The sequence below is a fragment of the Strigops habroptila genome, chromosome 7 (assembly GCF_004027225.2).
Source record: "Strigops habroptila isolate Jane chromosome 7, bStrHab1.2.pri, whole genome shotgun sequence".
NCBI classification, from domain to species: Eukaryota; Metazoa; Chordata; class Aves; order Psittaciformes; family Psittacidae; genus Strigops; species Strigops habroptila.
The window spans coordinates 46,870,150-46,892,557 of record NC_044283.2 but is presented as its reverse complement, the minus strand read 5'-3'; the positions used below and the strand labels follow the sequence as shown (position 1 = coordinate 46,892,557).

Genomic DNA, 22,408 nt, shown 5'->3' with positions numbered 1-22,408 from the left:
ACTTTTGGCAGTTTCAACCTTCACACTTTCACCAACAAGGGACAGCAAAAACTTCTCTGGTACCTTTACACAGCAACAAGGGAGAAGTAAGTTTTATTAGAAGAAAAAAAACAGTGGGAGTTTGTCTACACACAGACCATCACCGAAATACTCAGACCTTCCTCCTTCATACTGCCTCAGTTAGAAGTGCACCAAAGGAAAACGTTTTAGATTGAAAGAAAAATACAATGGAAAAACAGTGGGAATAAAATTGAGTTTGATTGTTCCAATATTAGGCACCAAAGATGAGAATATTTCTGTTATAGATTGTCTAGGTCTAATATCCACGAGCTTCCTGAGTGTACTTAGAGGAATGCTGATGGAAAGTTCACATTTGGTTTCAAACTGGATGCACGTAAGTACAAAAACCAACACACCCAAACCTTTGACTGTTTAGTGAAAAAAGCAAGAACAACAGACAGACTGCCCAGAAGCATTTGTATTTAAATCTGCCTACTGCTTTTAATTACTTTTCCAGAGTTCCTCAGAGCTCTCTCCCCACCAGCTCCTTCATCGCTGTGTCCCACTGACTTGTGCTTGCAGTCCCTTCCAGCTACCCTAGCTTTAGTATATACCTTTTCTTCCCCCTTTTCAACTTCACCTTCCGGAGATGATCTCCAAAGGTCCTTTCCAAACCATATCACTGTAGCTTTTACTACTGTAGCTTTATCTACTTACCTCCAACGTACCAAGTTACAGAGAAAACAGCCTAAGAAAAAGCCCTCCTTTTGACTTACAACATATGCACTATCTCTCTAAAGGATACCTTTAAAGCTGGTCACTCTCTCACCAACCTTAGGTCCCAGGAACATGCATACCTCAGTACTAGTCCCACGCAGGACATGTTTCAACATTACACTTGACAAGAAACATAATGTGCTCATTTACTTCCATATTCTGAGAACATGTAGACAATACACTGGAATCCAAACTATTCAATTTTTTTCAGCCAATGCTAAAAGGCATCTTCTCCCCTAACTCATTCTACATGTAAATCAAACTACTGAGGTTTTGAAGCTTTTCTCATGTTACAAGAACAACGACCTCTTGCCTAGAAATTATGCTTCTGTGATTCAGATCCAATAACCCCATTTTGGCAAGCTACCAGATACATAAGCCTTTTTGCTAAATGACTCTATATAACAAAAGTTGTAGCACCCTACTCTTAACAACATTAAGTTGAATATAAGATACACAGCTAATAATATTAACGACAACTGTATCACTGATAAATCTCCACCTCTCTGAGCAATCCCAGTCCTGGCTGTATGGTTAAGAAAAAGACTATATTCATCAGCCATTGGAATTACAAGGTGAAAACATGAGAGGCAGTATGACCACAGAGGCTGCACACAGCTCTATAGGTTGTGCAAGTGGTATCACTACTTGACCTGATAACATCCATGGCCTCAAACACCACTGCTAGCCCAGCCAAGAGGAGTTGGAAGAAAATAGAGGAGCAGGTCCTCTGCTCTTGACTGTCCCTCTATAGTGAGACAAAGCTGAATGAAGAGAGGATTATGGAGCAGAGCGGCTAAGCACACCGAAGGACTTAGTTCAGAGCCAGGGTAGAGGCAATAACTAGACATATCTGGGAGCACTGCAGGTGGTTTTTGGTAAGAAGAGATGATAACCAGGTGGCAGTTCAGGGACAGGATAGGATTGCATTTGGTAGGAGACAGACAAACATGAAAGAGCACAAAAGGATGAATAAAGGCAAGGTTAGCAATTAAATCCCTAAGAGAATTTGGGGAGAAATACAGTAGAAGTCCCCATGGGTACAGGTTGGACAAGTAAGGAAAAGTTGCAGACGACAGGATCTCCAGCAACAAAGGTGGCTGCAAACAGTTAACTGCTGAAGACTTCAGAGACCTGCTACCACAGCTGCTTTGTAGGGTTTTACTGCTCAGATGGCAGACTGAAGTGGATCTTCCAGGCTCAGAGCTGTTTTTTCTCTGAGGCAAAGACTAAGGAGGACCTCGCTAAGCTGAGAAATTCTGTCCAGCTAGTCTCAAGACCCCTGGGACAAAGGGGCCATGCAGAACCGTGCTTAACTTTAAGGGGAGATGGAAGGGTACAAACACCAGGCTCCACGCGAGTAAGGAACATCTCTATTAGGATGAGAACAGACAACACTTCGAGGCAGAGAGCAGGAGAGCATGCAGCCTTTATACCCCCATCCCAATTAAAAAAACCCCAAAACCCTATCTTTGAAGGACTACAAAGTATTGTAAAGCTGTCTCCCTGCAAAACAGCACTCTCACAGGCTACAGTTTCACCTAGACAAGGCTGGCAGAATCACCATCCCCAGCCTTACGCTGCCCACCCTGCTTTGGGTGGCTGCAAATGTTTGGTCAGGCAACAAGGCAGATGAGAAAAATGATCGCTTGCCCAATCCAGTTCATCATGCAATGACACGACATGCTCTGGTTGGCACCAGAAAGGACGGTAGAGGGACTTGTGCTGGTGACAGGAGTTGAAAAGGATCATTTTGCTGTTCAAATTAAGAGTATACCTAACATTACAAGTCGAAGTCCTGGTGGGTCAGCATCAGCTGCATGCACTTCTCATCATTTTGCCTTCCCTGCTTCTCTTTTTCAAGGGTATCTCATTTTCCCATTACCCCAGACAATGGCTTTATTCCCAGTGAACCAGCATGTTGGTTTTGTTCTTTGTTGGGGCCAGACAGAGCAAGAGAAAAATATGCCAACCATAGGAGTATGAAGTAGATGAACAGGAGCTTACAAAAGCAACACTAGTCCCCACTATGCTGAAGCAAAAAATTGTAAAGGCAATTAGAACAGTGCTCTCCAACAGCATAGGCAGAAACAAAAAGTTTCAACAGCAGGAGACAGCAGCAGACAAGTAGTGGGGGAAAGCGATGGAGTTTTGAACAAAAAGCCAGGGACTGCTGACATATTAGGAACCAAGAGGGAATCACCTGCGAAATGCCTCAAATGAATTAGGGCATGTTCCTCTAGAAAGGTGACACAGTCGATGACCCAGCAGAAGTGCCTCTATACCAATGCATGCAGCATGGGCAGCAAACAGGAAAGAAGCCACTGTGGAGCTAGAAAGCTATGATCTAATCACTACCACTGAAACATGGTAGAAAGAATCACACAACTGGAGTGCTGCAATTAATGGTTCAAAACTGTTCAGAAGGGACAGGCAAGGAAGGAAGAACAGGCAGGTTGCCTCTATGTAAAAAAACCATGGATTGACTCCACAGAGCTGCTTTGAAAAACAGCAGTGAACAAGTTGAGAGCTTACGGGTAAAAATTAGGGCAAAGCCAACAAAGGAAACCTCATGGCTGGTGTTTACTACAGGCTGCCCAACTAAGGGGAGCTTGTTGATGAAGAGTTCTTTCTTCAACAACAGGAGGCATCATGCTCACAGGCTCTGATCCTGCTGGGAGACTTCAATCACCCTGACACCTGCTGGAAAAGCAGCACAGCAATCTGTAAGCAGTCCAGGAGACTCCTGGAGTGTGTCGAGCATAATTTCTTAATCCCGGTGACAGACAGCACACCCAGAGGAGAAGCATTAACAGACCTACTGCCTACCAACACACTAATTGAGGATGTCAAGACTGGTGGCAGCCTGAGCTGCAGCGGTCATGCCCTGGTGGAATTCACAATCTTGAGGGATATAGGCCAGGTGAAGAACAGAGTCAGGGCTCTGAATTTTAGGAAAGCAAACTTTCAGCTGTTTAAGGAATTAATGGATGGGGCCCCTGGGAAACTGCCCTCAGGGACAAAGGAGCTGAACAGAACTGGCAGCTCTTTAACGACATTTTTCTTAGAGTGCAAGAGCTCTCAATACCCACATGTAAGAAATCAGCAAGGAATGCAGGAGACAAATATGGCTAATTAAGGACCTTCTGGTCAAACTAAAGTGCAAGAAGGAAACAGGGATGCAGTGGAACCAGGAACATGTATCCTGGGATGAACATAAGGATGCGGGCTGGATGTGTAGGGATGGGATCAGGAAAGCTAAGGCACAGTTAGAGGTGAATTTGGCACAGGTTGACAATATGAAGGGCTTCTACAGAAATGTTAGCTAGAAAAGCAAGACTAAGTAAAACATAAGAACTAGTGACAACTGACATGAAGAAGGCTGAAGCACTCAACAATTCTTTTGCGCCTTCCCACATCTCTCAAGCCCCTGAACCTCCAGGCAGAGACTGCAGAATGAAGTCACTCCATTGTTAAGCGAAGACCACCTCAGGAACCTGAACATGCATAAGTCTATCAGACCTAGTGAGACGTATCCCAAAGTCCCAAGAGAATTAGCTGAAGTAGCTGCCAAACCATTCTCAATCATATTCAAAAAGTCATGACAGTCAGGCAAATCCCCAGTGACTGGAAAAAGGGAAACATCATGCCCATTTCTAAAAAGGGTAAAAAGGAGGACCCTGGGAACTACCAACCAGGCAGCCTTACTTCTGTGCCCAGTGAGATCATGGAACAAATCCTTATGGAAGACATGTCAAAACACATGGAAGACAGGGAGCTGATTAGAGACACCAAGGGCAAATCATGCCCGACTCATCTGGTAGTCTTCTATGATGGAGTGATTGCATCAGTCAAAGGAAAAAGCAGAGATGTCATCTACCTGAACATATGTCAGGCTGGAACAGGTTGCCCAGAAAAGCTGTACATGCCCCATCACTGGAAGCGCTCAAGGTCAGGTTGCGCAGGACTTTGAGCAACCTGATCTGGTGAAAGCTGTCCCTGTCCACGGCGGAGGGGTTGGAACTAGATGATCTTTGAAGGTCCTTCCCAACCCAAACCATTCTATGACTGTAATCCTGCAGGCCAGTTCCTGGAGATAACACTTTTAAAATTTATATGGACGCATGGTCTTAAATGGTCATTTCTAACCAAAAGAAACTTACCTCTAGTAAGGAAATTGTACTTTGACCAAATGTGACATAATCTAGATAAACTCATAGCATTTTTCATAAAAAAAACCCAAACCTGCTTGCATGTTTCATTGCCTTGTCATTAGATAAGCAATAACAATAACTGCTGGGGCATCAATACAGGCTAGGAGACCAACACTCTATGCAGACAGCTTAGAATATAGCTCCTCACAAGGGCATTTCTTGCTTTATGGCTGAAATGACCACTTGGTCAATAAAGGACAGAGACAGCCATATCAAAAATCCCACTTCTGTGACACAGATCTGCTCTTCTAAAGACAGGTTCTCATTCATCCATATGCTGCAGAAACTGTACCAGTCCCTGCAGTAACAGGATGCAACTACCAAATTGAGCAAAGGCCCAGCAAGACATGAAACACAAACAACGCTTAGAGGTCAGACTTTGCTTCAGTTTAGATGTACAATTCTCAGAAACACGCTTCAAGGCACCAATAAGAAATATGCAAAGCAGCAGCATGAACAAGGTCTCCCAGTAAAATCTTGTTCGTTTGTTTGTTTGTTTGCTTTGAGGGGAGAAGGAATTAGACAAAAAGAATATTACAAAGCATCACTTTAAAAGGATTTTATCCTATTTTCACGCAAGCTCTAATTTTTCAGAGAGACTTTAGTCTCAGCCCCATTGTTTGCCTCAGAAGTACTTTTAGACTTTGCTCACTGAAGTTTCAACCTCTTAGCAAGATAGCCTGAGTCCTGGTTTATACATAGATTCTATAAACTTTACTTCCCAAAACACTAAAAAAATACTTCAATGCATTCTAGAATTAAGTTTGCACTAGATGTTCCAGAGATCAGATTTATCTAATCACAGTAAAGTAGGGGAAAAGGATCTGAACCAAACAACCAAAACCACAAGCATCATTGCAACAGTCAGAGCTCTTCCAGCAGGACAAGAAGATACCCTTTTAAAAGGCTCCCTCCTCCCCCAGTGACTGCCCACAACTGTTTCCCCATAAGTAGGTACATGTTAACTATGATTAGCTCCGTATACGTAGGAAGCACAACAAAATCACTCCCTGGTACACCAAGTTCTGCCTATCAGTGATTAAATATGTGCAGGGGGAGAGAGAACAAGCAGAAAGTTGCAGAGGCTGTGGGCAGCACAGCAGGCTGATAATATCCTTCTGCCCTCAGAGAAAGAGCCAGAGTTGGTAGACTGCTCAGCCTACACGAACAGTAATTCAAAACCTTGATCTTGCCTGGACTTGATGAAGTAAATATTCTTGTTTCCTTTTTTCGATGGAGTAGTTTTCAAGTTAAAATTTTCCATTTCAGCTAATAGTGAGGAAAGAAAAGTATATACAGGTTATGCAGAATGCAGTCCTCTAGTCAGCAACCTCAAAACTTTAGTGTGACTGCAGCTTTTTTGTTGGGTTTTTTTTTTTTTGCACCATGCAAGAGATGGCTCCGTCATTCCAGAACACTCCCTCCAAGCACAGAATCCACACCAAAAGCTATATTCTGTAGAGGAAGCTTTGGGGCTTCTATTAGGAACTTAGAAGCTTAAGTTACAAGCAAGCAAAAGAACAAAACAAACCCAAAATCCTTCTTTGAGCTAACAAGCAATAAAAGATAGCACACTAAAAATTTATTTAATCCCATTTATTTGCAGCCATGAACATGCATTCCTTTTCACAGAATCACACTGAACCACAGAATGGTTGAGGTCAAAGGGACCTCTGCAGATCATCTGGAACAACCCCTCCTGCTGAAGCAGGGCCGCCTATAGCCAGTGGCCCAGGACTGTGTCCAGATGACTACAGGCGGCCCCAGATCCCTCCAAGGAAGGGGAGTCACCAACCTCTCTGGGCAACCTGTGCTGGTGGTTGGTCATCCTGACAGCAAAAAGTGTTTCCCAGTGTTCAGAGGGAACCTCACATGTTTCAGTTTGTGCCCATTTCACATAGAGGCTTAAGAATCACATCTCCGTGTGTTCAAGTAGTCATTTGGAACATGTATGTTATTAGTGTAAAAAATGGAATAGAAGACCCTTTAACCAGAAGAGCTTTAAGAAAAACCTCTACACCCCAAAAACAAAACCCAAAAAAACCCCAAACCAACATTAGCCCATTTGTAGATGGTACAGGTTAAGGCCTCACTATGCAACAACTAAATCACATCCCTTTTCCTTGCAAGTGACAATTTTGCAGCTGCTTACTCTCCAAGCATTTGTTTTAGTATACTATTTGTTGAACAGCTAGAAATCTTAACTGCTGCCCTACTGTCTGAGCGATTTATGCTTTCATCTAGATCCCAAGCTGAAAACTACTTTAAGGACAGGTCTTCATTGCTTGGTCCCAATTTCACTTTTCTCTGAATGAATTCACCTTTCTACTTCAAATTTTACTCAAACAAATGTCAGCTGTAAACCTGATATCCCACTTGACAGATTGAGGGCCCTGCTTTTAGTGTCCTTGAAAAGCAAAAGCAGCCACCAAGGCAAATCAGGTCAACAAGTAGCATTCTGAGAGGAAAAGGAATTGAGGAGAGTTAAGAGAAACGAAAGATCACGTCCAATCTCCTCCTGCATATGTGTGGTGCCCCCCCACCTCTCCCTTCTTCCCGGGCTTAACTTATCATTTGCTCTACCTCCTACCCCACAGCAGCCAGGGGGACGGGGAATGGCAGGTTTGGTCAGTTCATCACACGTTGTTGCTGCTGCTCTTTTCTCCTCAGTGGAAGGACTCCTCACACTCTCCCCCTGCTCCAGTGTGGGGTCTCCCGCTCAGGAGACAGTCCCCCATCAACTTCTCCAACGTGAGTCTCCACAAACTGCTCCAGCATGGGTCCCTTCCATGGGTGCAGTCCTTCAGGAACAGACTGCTCCAGCGTGGGTCCCCCATGGGTCACCAGTCCTGCCAGCTAACGTGCTCCAGCGTGGGCTCCTCTCTCCAGGGGGACACAGTCCTGCCAGAAGCCTGCTCCAGCGTAGGCTTCCCATGGGGTCACAGCCTTCTGCAGGCATCCCCTTGCTCCACCATGGACCTCCATGGGCTGCAGCGGGACAGCCTGCCTCACAATGGTCTGCAGGGGAATCTCTGCTCTGACACCTGGAGCACCTCCTTTCCTCCTTCTGCACTGACCTCGGTGTCTGCAGGGCTGTTTCTCTCACATATGCTCACTTTTCTCTCCAGCTGCAATTGCTCCCACACAGTAACTTTTCTCTCTCAAACACATTATCACACAGGTGCTACTGCCTTTGCTGACTGGCCTTCTGTAGGTGTCGTATCCCCTCCCAAACCCTGCCATGCAAACCTAATACATTATGCTATCCATTTCTTCCCACTGAGTTTTGCAGGAAAAAATCCTGGAAGTCAGGATAGATTGCACGTGGAATTAGCTATGTGGTTATCAGAAGGCCAGTGCACTAAAGTCTAGCCAGTGCACTAAAGTCTAACACTCAGGAAGCAACATATAGAACCTGTCCTGGATCTACCCATTTTTTGAAACAGAAAATACAAACATAATCAAAACCAGTTTCTCTTTTTAGTGCCAGAAAAAATACGCATTGAAGAGATTCAAACCCTAGCACAATCCAAGAGCACAGCCTTTTCCAGGCTTTTCCAGAGGAGAACTTTAGTGCCTACCAGCTTTCAACAGCACACAACTGTTACTAGGGATGGTGACTTAGTCACACAGCCTATGGCACACACAGTAACATTCTGATGTAATTAAGAGCTAAACTGTTAAGATTAAAGAAGCCCCAAGATGCCAAATAACTTTTGCATATTTCACGTAAGACTTGAACCTTGTGCCAATTTTGTAAACTCATCATTAGTCCACAGCATAGTTACCAAATATTTAAGAAATACAAGAAGTACATGAAATCTCAGTACATGAAACCAAGCTGATCAGTCTATGAAATCATGGATAAAGCTACAGGCTGGCCAGAAGACATGGGTATTCTCAAAAATTCTGTTTCTGAAGTAAACATCAGGAAGCTAAGAATACATTAAGTTGAAGCAGATATAGAACAACTGACTAGCTAGCAGTACTAGTATTAGCCTTGGAAACTTTGCCAGCCACTATCTTACACCACATTATTATGTAAAACAGTCACATTGCTTTACACTCTTAAAGGACAGAGCTATATCCACTTGTTCTCCAGTCCTAGAACTGCTCACTGCCATGCCCTCCTTATACCCAGCAGTGCAAGTCACCTCCTATCACCTAACATTAGGTCCTTGACAAACAAGTATTCTACACAGCAAAAATCTCACTACCTGTCAAGCGAGATACCATCACTACTGTGGGTCTCACGCTAGGGAAAGGCACATGTTAGATCATCTCAGCGCGTTCCTCTCCTGGGTCACACCTGTGTGCTATGCCACCCTTTTATCACCCCAATAAAAACAAATTGCTGCAGCCACTTCCTCTTGGCTCCCTTGAACTCTTGACATGTAAGTTCAGTATCCAGCACCATAACTAGGTCAAGAGCACCATGCCTAACCAAGGAATTACTCAGTACTGCTTGCTTGGACAAAACATGAAGCAGCAAGCACAGCAGGATTCACACGAGACACTTCAGGCTTTCCTAGAAAGGAATAGCTTTTTCTAAGAATAACGGTGCATTTGTATAAACATGGAAAAACAATGAATCACTGGGGCACAGGAGTCTGTGTTCAAAATGAGCCCTAGCTGATGAAGGACTGAAGACCACACAGAACAAGAGGCAAGCACTCAGTATTTTCTGTAGACTTCAGTCATCCATAGTTCATTTTGTGCACTTGCTTTACATTTCAGAAGGAGCAGATCATTAAAAATAGACACCCTCCTTTGCTCACTTTATGACAAATATTTAATTGCATGCACATTTTTTACAAGCAAGACCTTTATATCCCATAGTAATACTTTAATCAATGTTTTCCATTAGACTAGGAAAACATAAGAGAACTCTGCTAGAATTGCCCCACTCATTTATGCCTTAACAGCTACACATATATCTAGAGATTGATTTTAAATCACACATGAACTGCATTAAGACCATATGGTTCCTCTCAGATGCCAAAAGCAAATAATGCTACAGTAATCAGTAGCATAGTCTCATAAGACATTCAAGATATTCAGCAAACCACTGTAAACTGGGATGGAACATCTGAAAACTGTTTCAGTGTCTGCAGGAGCTGTATCTGTTCATTACTCTGTTCTGGATAATATGTAACTTCCTCTTTGCCTCTCTCTCAATTTGCTAATAGTTAACATCAGAACTTTTGAAGACTTTACTTCCCATAAACACCCTACAGCAAGTTTTCCAACATAATATCACACATTGCACACTATCGTACACCCTCCTTTGCTGCAAGTAACCAGATTGTGTTTTAATCAACACTTCTAAAGAAACATCATAAAATATTGACTCTTCTCATTCTTCACAAATTCTCCTGTGCCAAGCAGACAAACAAGGCAAAAAGACTAATTTTCTTGATACCTGAATTTTAGGAAAGAAGAAAAAGAACTGGGAAAAAGTCTAAACCCACAGACAGGTTGTAGCATATTAACTGTCAGTACAGTTCAAACCTAACAGAAAGACAGATGGCTTTCAAAATATACAGTGTATAGATCCTCAGACAAGGCAATCCTTCTCAATTTTCATGACATTGAATTTCAATCAACTTTCAGCAATACAAATACCATAATACAAACAATAGCCTTAAGGATTGTAAGTAACACAGTAACATGACAGGTTTTACAAGCCTTCAGCACCGCTAGTACCAGATACAAAAACAAGAAGTCATTTTATTGGCATAACCCTGCAGACAAGCCTTTCTCAACTGAAATAAAACTCTTTTTCACCCAATCTGTACAAAGCACATAAAGTGCTATGAAGTTTACTGCTGATTTTGTTTCTGAAGAGGATTAATCAGTTCAATGTTTGGTCCTCTCACAAAAACATCGTGGTAGGACACTCCCACCTTGCATCAATGATCCACTCATTTCAAGGCTCCTGGCACTCCAAGACCTTTGTCAGACACACATGGGTGACTGACACTGCTCACAGAGATTTTCTTCATAAAGCATCTTCCACAGCCACACGTGCACAGCTGCAAAATGCCAGCAGAAAGGATCTCCTGGAACCTCTACAACAACCAACCCCATCTTATTTTAGTAGCTTTTTCCATAACAGTAGCCCCTGCGAACTGCACTGCATTAGCAGACCTGCTGCACACAGATGTCACATACTTGAAGAGGTATCCTTCACATATGGGCATTGATCAACTTTTCTGTCCTTCTGCCAAGTCCACCAAGGAGCACTGCAGTTGTATATACCACAGTAAAATATCCTAAATCATTTTCTGTAGAGACTGTTGATAAAAGCCCTGTTGTCTCACACTCCAGTCCACTGTTACTATGACAACAATACTACAATGCCTCCAAATTACCAATGTACGATACCAATCATGGGCTCCTCCATCCCCACCAGCTCACAGAGAAGAAATCCTTATTCTCAGGTCCCTCTGAATAGGGAATATGAACTACAGACTTTTATAAGGAAATGTACTAAGATTCAGTCCAACAAGCTTTAATTTCTGTGATGAATATTAACGATTAGAAACTGACTTAGCTTAAACCAGTGGTTAGAGGACATGAAACTATTTAAAACCATGAGGAAGAACTCCGGTGAGAAAGCAAAATCATCTTCCACTCAACCTAAAACATGAAATTTTTATCCTATGGTTGCTATCACGCAGGGTTTCACAAAGACCCCATGAAGAAACAGTATGAGTAGACAAGCATATTAAGTCTTTGCACCACTGTGTATGCACGGGATCTAAAACCATTTGCTACTCAAAGCAGCAGGGTTCCACACACATGCTATCACTCACAGAGCAGAAACAGACCAAAACAATTCATAACCTGAATAGTCTGATAAGCTTGCTCCCACAACAGATCTGTCTTTGATCAGTGAACATCTGAGTAATAAATATTGAGAATAGCTAGGGGTTTTATTCCATGTATCTTGACAGATAATAGATAGATGCTGTTAACAAGGACTTTACCACAAGGTACCTTTGCTCTGTATGCCAATGTTAACTGCAACCAACACACAGGGTAGCTCCCCCATTGTAAGGATTAATTTGTATTGCCCTGTTGGGACAAAACTCACATTTCTGGCACACAAGAACATTCTGAAGTTCTTTAGTGTTCTGGAGCTTTAACAAGTTCAGATAAAGTCACTGTCTTCCCGCTGCAAACTCTAAGTAGTTAGTAGCAGAAATGCTCCAACTCTGTAGCCAAAGCAGGAACATTAACAATATTCAAGAACTTCTGATATAAACAACATAGATAATCTCCAGAGGTTCCTTCCAACCCTAACAATTCTGTGATTCTGTGAATAGATAAACATTTTACATAAAGTCCTCACTTGAGAGCACTTCCCAATGAACTTACTAGCCTCTGAATGCTGGATTCCCGAGATGTCTCTCTGAATCTAAGCTTCCTTCTAGCGCACCAGTTCTCCAAACAGAATCATCGGGAATTCAGTACATCTCTCCAAACATGCATAACCAGCTCCCAATGCACCTCAATTAGCAATATCCCCCTTTAATATGCATTAAGAAGCTACTAGTCTTTTTACAGGTTTCTGCCAATCCAGCAGCTAAATCTTTAGTCACTATAACAATTTTTCAGTTAAGATGCTAAAGCTTCTGCCCTTCACCACACCACACCCCTGCTCCCCACCCCCAAAAACAACTGGCTTCAGCACGATTTTGCTCTTTGGGAGCACTTCCTATGATTTTTTGATTTATCTTCAGGTAGTAAAATCAGATGCGGCTCTAACTTTTAGAGCAATACAATTCTTCTGCTTGGAAGGTGAAACGCTTTGAGCATTCCAAAATCTCAAGGGCCAAAAGTGTCATAAATTGTAATAATTTCACTATTTGCTGTACATGCCTTTTTTACAAGGTGACCAACAGATGAACAGTTGAATGAGTGGGCAAATTACAATTTCTACAATTCCTTTAAGGTTTACTGTGCACTACTTCTACCCATAAAATACCTTTCATAGATTTTTTTAGTCTTGCCAGAAGGTTTATCTGCCCTGCAGGAAGGGGTCAAATCATATTCCCAACACATATTTCAGCCTAAAGATACATAACAGCAGAAGGTAATAGCTGATGAATTCTTCTCCTTTCACAGTTGTGAGGAAGCACAGCAGGGTGAGCAATGTTTTGACATCATCAAGACATTTAAATAACAGTGATCCCTACGCTAAGGGGAGGACCTGTAGGTTGAAAAGCCTGCTAGGTTGGAAAAGTTTTAGTTTGCTTGCTTACTGTATCTTTCAAGTGCAAAGAGAGTAATGGAAAAAATCGACTTCCTCAGAAGTCCTCTGGTCAAGAAGAGAGACAAATGCACTTTGACACTACCATTAGAGATTGCTTCATAGCACTGGGACAGCAAACTCATCATGCCACAGGTTCTTTGCAGGAAGTTTTATAACTAGCCCAGAGGAAACCAGTAAAAACATTGGTTTAGTGTCATATTAAGTGATTCCTGATGGATTCTTAGCATTGCATGGACTAGAAGTAATTTTTTAAAACTTCTACAGTCTTGTACAGTGTTGAAGGGAGCTTTTTGGTAGCTAGAATTTGGTAATTTTAGGGAAATAAATAAGTGCCCTGTATGCTCAAATCCATAAATCACGGCATCACCATAGAAGATGCTCATGGTTGCATATTTGTGTAGGATGCCCTTAAAAACTAAGCAGATGTATGACACCTGAGATCACTTTTAGGCTAGCAGTCCTGTAATAGTTTTCACAACGCTTAACTGGAAATCCACCTGGGGGAAAAAGCACAAAACTAACCCACCAAACAAAAAAACTCTGCAGGAACCATAGCCTCTGCAGAAACACACACAGTGGAGGGCAAAGCAAGCCCAGAAAAAACTACTTAAGCACAGCTTCTGTAAGGCTATTTTTAGCCTGTTTTTTAACAAAGAAACAAAAAAATAAGTGTGTTGCACAAACACAGTTTTAAAGAAGCTGTTACCACTCAGGAAATAACTTGGAGCTACTCCCACTCAGTGTTCAGCAACCAGAAAACCAAAACAGAAACAACATGAAGTTACCCTATAAATCTACTACACTCAGTTTTGATGTCTGTACCCCCATATCAACCCCTGACCTAAAAAGCACCAGAAAAGACAATAATTCCAGAATATTTAACAGGATAACACAATGGAAGACTTAAGTTTTTCAGCTTGGAAAAGAGACATTTGAAGGAAGAAGAAATAGAGGCCTACAAAATCACAAAGGATATGCAGAGTGCAAGCAGAAATGACTATTCACTATTTCTCATGAAAGTCCTGAATGACTTGCAATAAAAGTCACAGCGAATAACATTTTGAAGAAAAGGAAGGGTTCTTTTCTTGCTACAAGACTACTAAAATGTAAAATTCTCTTGCTACGGAACACCTTTAAAGTCAAAAGTATAGCAGCATTTAAGAAATTACTAGACCTGTCTTTCAAGAATTTTGTATACCAATGGCTATGTAACACAACCCAGATGCAGCCTCTGCTTTATCAAGTTCCTAAACTGCTGATTGCCATGAGAAAGAAGTATATACTCAAGCCATTCGTTAACCCTGAGCATCTTCACTACACACCACTGCTGGAGAAAAGTGAGCTATATGGATCTTTGGACTGCAGTACAGTCCTTCAGATGAAGAAATAGATGATCCTTTCTCTCCAGCCCAACCTGCACAACAGTTGCTAACCTGACATCGCAGCATTCCTCCAAACACTGTGCAGAGTTCACCATTCATTCATTATTCCATGAGCAAACATGACACTGAGGAACAAAACCACTTTTCATTAGCCCTAGAAGCAGTCCACAGACACCGAAAATACATCTTCCTGACAGATAAAGCAATCCTAGAAGCCATAAATACTGGAGAACGCTTATCTAACAATTGGTTTTTATGCTTCAATACATTTAGCCCAAAAATTGATTACATAGCAAGCAACGCTTTTAAATGGATTCAATTACTTAGCAACTAAACAAATCTGCGGCAGCTAAATATATTGTAAGAGATGGTCAGCAAACCAGCTAAGCTCTGCTTACCACCCTCCAAGACCTCCCACACTTCCAGAGCCAGGACACAAACCGCCTAAAAGAGCCACAGTCCCTATTCCTCCCAAATGTGGCACACTTGTATTCTCTGCCTATAAGTTCCAACACTGTCCTATGATTGTAATATGCAACCAGTAAAATAGAAGGACAAGAAATCCCAGCAGTCATTTGCTGGAGTTTCCTGGAGTAGAAGTTTGTGCATAACCTGATGAGTTTTCTCCAGTTCATGTATAGAAATAAGAATTTCCACATAAACTTCCCAGTTGTACCTATTAGCCTGAACTTGGCTGTACAGCTGAGTATCCATAGTAGTTTGAGCACAAATATGCACACTCCATTCCAAGGCTAGTGCTAGACACAAGAACATTCTATAGCTGTAGTGCAATCACTGCCCAGCTTTTGCTGGTCTTCCCACTCTGCTTCAGTGCCTTGAGTATTCCTCTGAAAAATCATTATTCATGAATGTGCTGCATCTCCACACTGTTCAGTTACCTCTTTTCCCCTTTTTGACTTGCAAAGTGGCCGAAAGAACAGCATCCTATGCTAGATGTGACAAAGAAAAGATGCAAACTGGGGTGGCACAGAAGAAGGGAAGGCGAGAAGACAAAGTGGAAAATTCTCTCCCATTAAATCATTTGAAAGAAGACGCCAAGAACAGGTCACCAAATAATAAGGCTGGATGACCAAATCCTACACAACCTGCTTTTCAGACAGACACCCAAGTTCAGCAATAAATTCCAGGTTATGCCAGGATTTCCAAAGACTGTTCTTCAATTAATATATTTTAAAAAGCATGCCTTGATTCTTTAAAAAGGAACACTCTTAAGAATATGTTTGGGGTTTTTTTTACAGGTTATTTTCTTCCATCATATCTGCTGTAACAGGTATAAATAGCAGCACTGTACAAATATATTCCAGAAAGCTATTCAAGTATTCCTAGTTAGAATTTGTGCCCTAAGTAATCATTATTCATTATCCCTACGCATAATGTGTTCTTTCAAAAGACTTTGAGATAAAAGCTAAAGACCTTAATATAAAAGTTTTATATAAAACCACTGGAAATAAACAGGAACTTGGCAAAACCAGCAAAACATGCTTGCCCACTAGATGTAAACTGCAACCAAACTCACTGGAAACAAGGAAGAATAGAATTCTTATCTTTACTCATGTCGTAGCAGGTTTATGGAATCAACTAAATCCCAAAGTAGCATCATACTACAGTACATACTAAATCTAGTGACTGGTGACACTGCCTTCAGTAATAACGCTCACTTTCACAGATCAAATATCTGACTGAAGAACACCACACATGGATATTTGTAACTAAACTGAGCACAACCATGTCATGCCTGCTTGTTTGAAATAAATTTTTAAAGGATTCCAAGACTCCAATCTGCCTGCAAGTAGCTTTGTAAGGAGAACTGCATCTAGTCCTGCAGCCCTGCTCAGTGCTTCCAAGGAACCCTACAACTGCAGTGAACAGCAGAAGAGCTTTGGGATTTGATCAGTACCACATACCAAATATTATTTATATTCATCTATTTATATGATATAAATATTTTAAATTCATGTAAAAATAATATTACATTATATAAATATATTATTATACATGATTTATATATTTTTTATAAATTTTGTCCCCTTCGTCTAACGTCTAGAGTCACAGAACAAATCTGAGCGTGGAACACAGAATGAAGTTCTGTGTAATACAAGACATAAATCTGATTCCGTACTTCCTTTCACCAAGGCCACAACTTGCTAAATTAGACTATACCTTTAAAGGTATCATCAGTTCTTTGATCACCAAAATTAGATCTAAATAATCTCAAATCACTGCCACCATTGTACATCAAAATTGACGTACCACAATCTCCCATCTTGATCTGACCTGCCCAATCTCCTCCATAGAGTACCAGAGAGCCTTTAGACAAGCCACCCAAAGCAATAAAGCTAATGCAAGAACTTGTTCTGTAAGTTATGCAGCTTTCTCTGCTGGACTGTAACAAGTCTTTAAGCAAACAGAGATTATCCGAAATTCTGAAAATTGTGCCTTGTTATGTTCTATATGTTATTGTCCTGGTTTCAGCTGTAACAGTTATTTTTCTTCCTTGAGCAATCTTATGTTCATAATTTAACTGCGGTTCCTAAATACTAAGCTTTTCTCTCCATGTTCGATAAAAACCACAATGCTGAGTAGACCATTTTATTTAAGTTACTAGACGTGAGAAGAACTAGAATTGACAAATAAGTTCAAGGAAATGATCTGAGTGGTAAAAAAAAAAAAAAAAAAAAAAACAAACAAAAAAAAAAAAAAAACCGAATAAAAAAGTAAAAATAGAAGTTCCCATTTAGAAAAAAAAGTAATACTAAGTACACTGAGAAAAACTATAAACATTAAAGACATCCTGACTGAAGAGCTCTTTATATGTTCTAGACACATTTAAAATGATTGAAGTGTTCAATTTGATTTGAAATTGCTTTGGCTCCAGGCTACAGCACATACACTGAAGATATATAACCACTGTGAACAATGGTGTCCTGTAACTTGTATTGGAAAGCTCCAAAGGACTCATGAGACATTTCCCCATACTGTACAGAGTGAAAGGTTAACCATCTTCCTAACCACTAAGACAACATATAGAGCAGCCCAAAAAGCAAAGACTCTACCTAATAAAGCTAGTTTTCTTGAGAGCAACCAAGAGAGACAAACCTCCATATTCAGACTTTAAATACTGTCAGACAAGGAGACTTTACCTAACCTGCCCGGCTTAGTTTCATATGCAAGTTCAGCAAAGCTTGTACTATACACCATGAAAAAGTTAAGTCTTAAATGACTATCGCTATACCTACCTGCTATCTTAGAATCTTTTAAGAACAAGCAATATCTTTCATCTCAAGTTCAGCACGATAACAATTACAACTGCACAATACATTTATCTGGTAAAATTTCAATTTAAGAAGTGACAGGCACTTACCAATACACACATCTATCTTCCCCTTGATAGCAGCTTCATGCAAAGGAGTGTAGTTCCAATTGTCTCTAGCATTTGGGTCTGCCCCTTGACACAGTAACAGACTAACCACTTCAGCATGACCAAAAGAGCAGGCGTTGTGAAGGGGTATCAGCCCTCCGTCATCACGAGCATGAACATTGGCTCCTGTCTGTAGCAAGTGCTCTACAACATCCTTCCTTCCAAAACCTGTAAAAGAACATATTTCTGTTCATTCATCTGGTAAAACAACATGATTTAATATTTAAAACTATTCGCTTACTCCAGTATACAGACATCAAATTATATTATTCATTTCCCTCTTCTACTGCTTGGTTCATTTCAGCATAAAGTGTGACTATATTCACCTGCCCAAACAACAGTTGGAAGATCCACTTACACTCATGACAGAGTGCACAGTGTTGTATTATAAATAGCCTGACTGGCTGCCACTGTCTCATGAAAAGGTTCTACAATAGGCTTGACATTCTTTTTCAAGAAAAGATTAGCAGGAGATAAAGATGAAATAAACACTGATATTAAATTTCTATTTCAACATATATTTTCTTCCTGCACCCCAACGAAATACTTTGCAGACTCCACTGTGGAGATCACTGCCGTAGAGGATAGGAACAAAAGTGAGGTTCAAGAGGGACAGTTTAAGCTAAAACACAAGTGTTCATTTTTGCACCAGATTGCATCTCAAAGGTCAGACTGCATTTCTTATAAACCTCAGGGCTAAAAGCAGTATCACTGGAAAATTCAAAAGACTGACACTTTAGGAGTTATTGTGTCTTCTGGTAATGACGGATACCAACCAGCTTAAGGATGAAAAATCCCAAGTATATGAACTGTGTTTCTGAAACAGCTGAATTAAGTGCTGCAGCAAGTGAAAATCCATCACAGTAGTGCTAATTGGCAGTTTATAGATTGATCTGTGATCTGTGGAGTTTGTACAAAAACATAACTAAAGACATTGTTTCCCTTCTAGAAGGCAAATACAAAGCTCAAGGGAAGAGACAAAGAAGCTACCAGTTGTCCCCCACGTGACCACAAGAAAATGCTGCTGAAAATGACTGAAATGGTTCTCAAAAGTCAGCACCCTCCACGGCAGGCAACAACTCATGCACGAAGACTTCACAAATCGCTATGGTTTACTCCAGATCAGCAAGTCCCTGGATAAGACCTCCATTTCAATGAATTTTTGCCAGAGTACTGCACTAGTTACAGCTATGCAGACTTATGGCACAGAATTAGCATGCTTTTCCCCCAGTCCATAAGGTGAGATCTCTAAGCCAGATCTAGCAGCTTTGCATCCACACTAGCTTAATCCAGTTAAGGCTAAGGTTCTAACACAACATCCAGCTTTCGGTCAAGCTGCAGGCTAGCCATTCTGCAGGAATTTACAGTCTCCTCAGTGAAGCACAGAGTCCTTCAACATCCTCTCTTGAAGGACAGAACTTTTCTAGAAGCTGACTAATGCTATGGTTAAGGCAGGCACAGCCACAGGAAAAAGCCCCTTTACCAAGGCTTACCGTGGTTTGACAGTTTCAATGACGGTTTAGCAATATCTATATTTCTGCCTAAAGAAGTATTCTTCTATGACATCCAAGCAAGCAGGTGGAAGAACAGTCTGGGGAAGACATCATGGATATGCACACAGATGCTCACATCTAGTAGAGAGTGTAGCAGTTTACACTCAGTTAATCCTGTATTGTAATGTAGTTCAAGGGGAGCAGTGAGCAAGTACAGCCTGGTTACTTTTGGATAGCTGTAAGGATTCCTCAGTCCCCACTGTACAGAGACTTCAGCTGCTTGAAGCACAGATGCTGGACCACTACAAATCACAAGTTAGCACACTTAGCAGATACCAAAGTGTGTTTTCTTTAATACATGGGGCTGAACAGCAGTTGAGCAGCTGCTGTGCCGTACCAGCTGCCGGGAGGGGCCCACAACCAGACTGGCACCCCCCTCAGCAATCCAATTTTAGTCCATCACTGCGGATGAGTCAAAGCTTTCTGGTACATTATATACCAATCACTTCACGTTAGAAATTACACTACAGAAATGGAAGCCTGCAAATCAAAACTGGTATTATTAAAAGTGATACTTATTTACCATGACAAAACTGCTAACAGAAGACACGTTTTTCTTAACTGAACTGTCAGCAAGGCCACTGCTACTGTAAATCACTGCAGCTCCTAATGTGAAAACTGATTTGTTTGTTTCTGTTATGGAACAGTCAAGGAACATCACCTCTAAGTCTTCAAACAGAAAATGACAGCTTAAATGGGTACCGCAGCAAAGGGTATCTGGTCCCATAGCAAAGCTAACAGGCCTGGGGCATAAATACCAAGCAGCAAGCCCTCAAGGTTCCCAAGTTTATATTGTTCATTTGACTGGCAAAGGAAAATTGAGAAAGACATGAATTAGGAAAGGATGCTTTCAACTAAACAGCAAATCAACAGATTTTATTAGCCTTTAGTTTTTATAGACTGAATTACTAAAAAGAGTGCTGAAACTAAATTAGCATTTGTTTTGCACGTACTCCTGGTCTCTCGAGGAAAAACCACCTTAGAGTGCCTGCAAACCCAGATTCCTTTCCAAGTTATTCAGTGTTGCGATTTTCAGGACTACACACATGCTTCTTCAAGGTAGCCTAGATAAAGGTATCTTTGGAAATGCCAGCAATAAACACTTTACAGATTTTGGTGAATTGGCTCTTCAGTTCAGTCCTCAAAAGGCACAGTAAAGGTTACTGTGATTTTATCCCACCAGACCACCCATCTTTCAGAGATAAAGTAACCAGTTATGGGAATAGCTTCCCCATCTTGACCACAATCAAACCTGTAAAAACTTGAATTGACAAAGTACCAGAAAGTCTTTAAAATGATCACACGATCCAATCTGCCAAATTGGCTGTAATTACTGAAACTTCTGCAGTGTGGGGGTCACCTTTTTAAAAAAACAAGGCACATACCAAGCCATTTGTGACAGATAAAGCACATATAATTTGGTTTAAAATGAAGAAACTAATGTGATGTCATCTAAGATGACTTGAAAAATCTTACTCTTGTGTACGTCCAGTGCAACTTTAATTTGCAAAGCCTAAGAGTTCCCAAGAAAGGACCTGTAATCAAAGATCCTCAAAGATGATCAAAAAGAAGGTTCCTGCAGATAACATCCAAAATTAGGGTAACTACAGAGAAGAGTCACACTTAAAGGCCCAGAATGCAAGCTTGTTTTGATCAGGTTCGCCTCCGAGCTTCCAAAGCACACACATGCGCAGGGGCCCTTTATTAGCCTCGGAAATCTGACATGAGTAAAATGCACAAACTTTGCCCTCACTTTAGCTTCTTTACACAACTTAGAAGTTTCAAGCAAGACGTAGTACCTCAGAAAACATACTGTCCAGAAGAGAAAGGAAGCAGCAATCCTATTACAATAAAGTAGTAACAAGAGAACATTTGAAATTTAAGGGTGAAACGCGCATGAGCCAAACCAAAGAAAAGGCAAAAGTTCAGAGTGACTGACAGGCTCTGAATTTCTCCAGTCATCTCACAGAAACAACTGAAGTGGTGAAAGCCAAGAGATGGACACAACTATGAGAGCTTCACATATATCAAAAGACAGGCAGACAATTCGGAGAAAATGCCGCTTAACTAGTTCTTTGCCAATGCTGTATTCTATACCTGTCACTTGAGGCTGAAAGTGAGAAAAAAAGGCTTTAGGTAGTAAACTGGCAGCTTGAATATTAAACTAAATAAAACTTTCAAGTGCTGTCAGACAAGACGGCACCTAGATATCACCAAATGCTTACTGCCAAGACTAGTCCTGTGCCCCCGTCACATCCTGCTCCCAGCCCACAAGGTTGTCCTGTCCCATCTCTTCTTGTGGCATTGAACCCAAGTAGCAAGAAGCAACAGAGTGAGCAGGTTGAATAACTGATGATAGAAGCGATGCAAGGAAAGCAACAGGAGCATCAGTTGATACCCTCTTGTTACATGCTCCGGTTAGGACTACTACATTAAACCTGCGTTCAGTTAGTCACAAGCTTTCACATGGTAACAATTTACAGACAATTACTAATACTCCAAGATGCCACATAAATCATTGCCCAATTTCAAGACTCATTATCAGAAAGTTTGGCAAAAAACCAACCACATATATGGGCTTCCCACCAGAATCAGAAGAATGCTTTCCCCAGTGAGGGCCATACATCAAGTAGTCAGTTTGATCAGTTTAAGTACAGCTGTACTGTTTCACCCACTGCCCAATTAATGTCACTTGACCACAACATAGCATGAATTCCTCCAAACGCCAATTCCAACCTCTGAAAAGCTGCTGATACGTGCAA

General features: G+C 41.2%; 1 protein-coding gene and 1 long non-coding RNA gene across 3 annotated transcripts in view; one reads left to right on the top strand and one right to left on the bottom strand.

Annotated features, from left to right (window-relative positions):
- The window catches only part of TNKS (tankyrase), a 139,594-nt gene that overhangs the window by 110,117 nt on the left and 7,069 nt on the right, over positions 1–22,408 (bottom strand). For both annotated transcript variants that reach the window (XM_030492274.1, XM_030492275.1), the window contains exon 2: positions 18,037–18,261. In XM_030492274.1, the coding sequence (XP_030348134.1) occupies positions 18,037–18,261 (225 nt within the window). The remainder of the gene's footprint in view (positions 1–18,036; positions 18,262–22,408) is intronic.
- On the top strand, positions 420–17,871 carry LOC115610565. Its single transcript, XR_003992279.1, has 3 exons — positions 420–430; positions 10,296–10,300; positions 17,784–17,871. It is a non-coding gene; the product is annotated as an uncharacterized LOC115610565 (long non-coding RNA).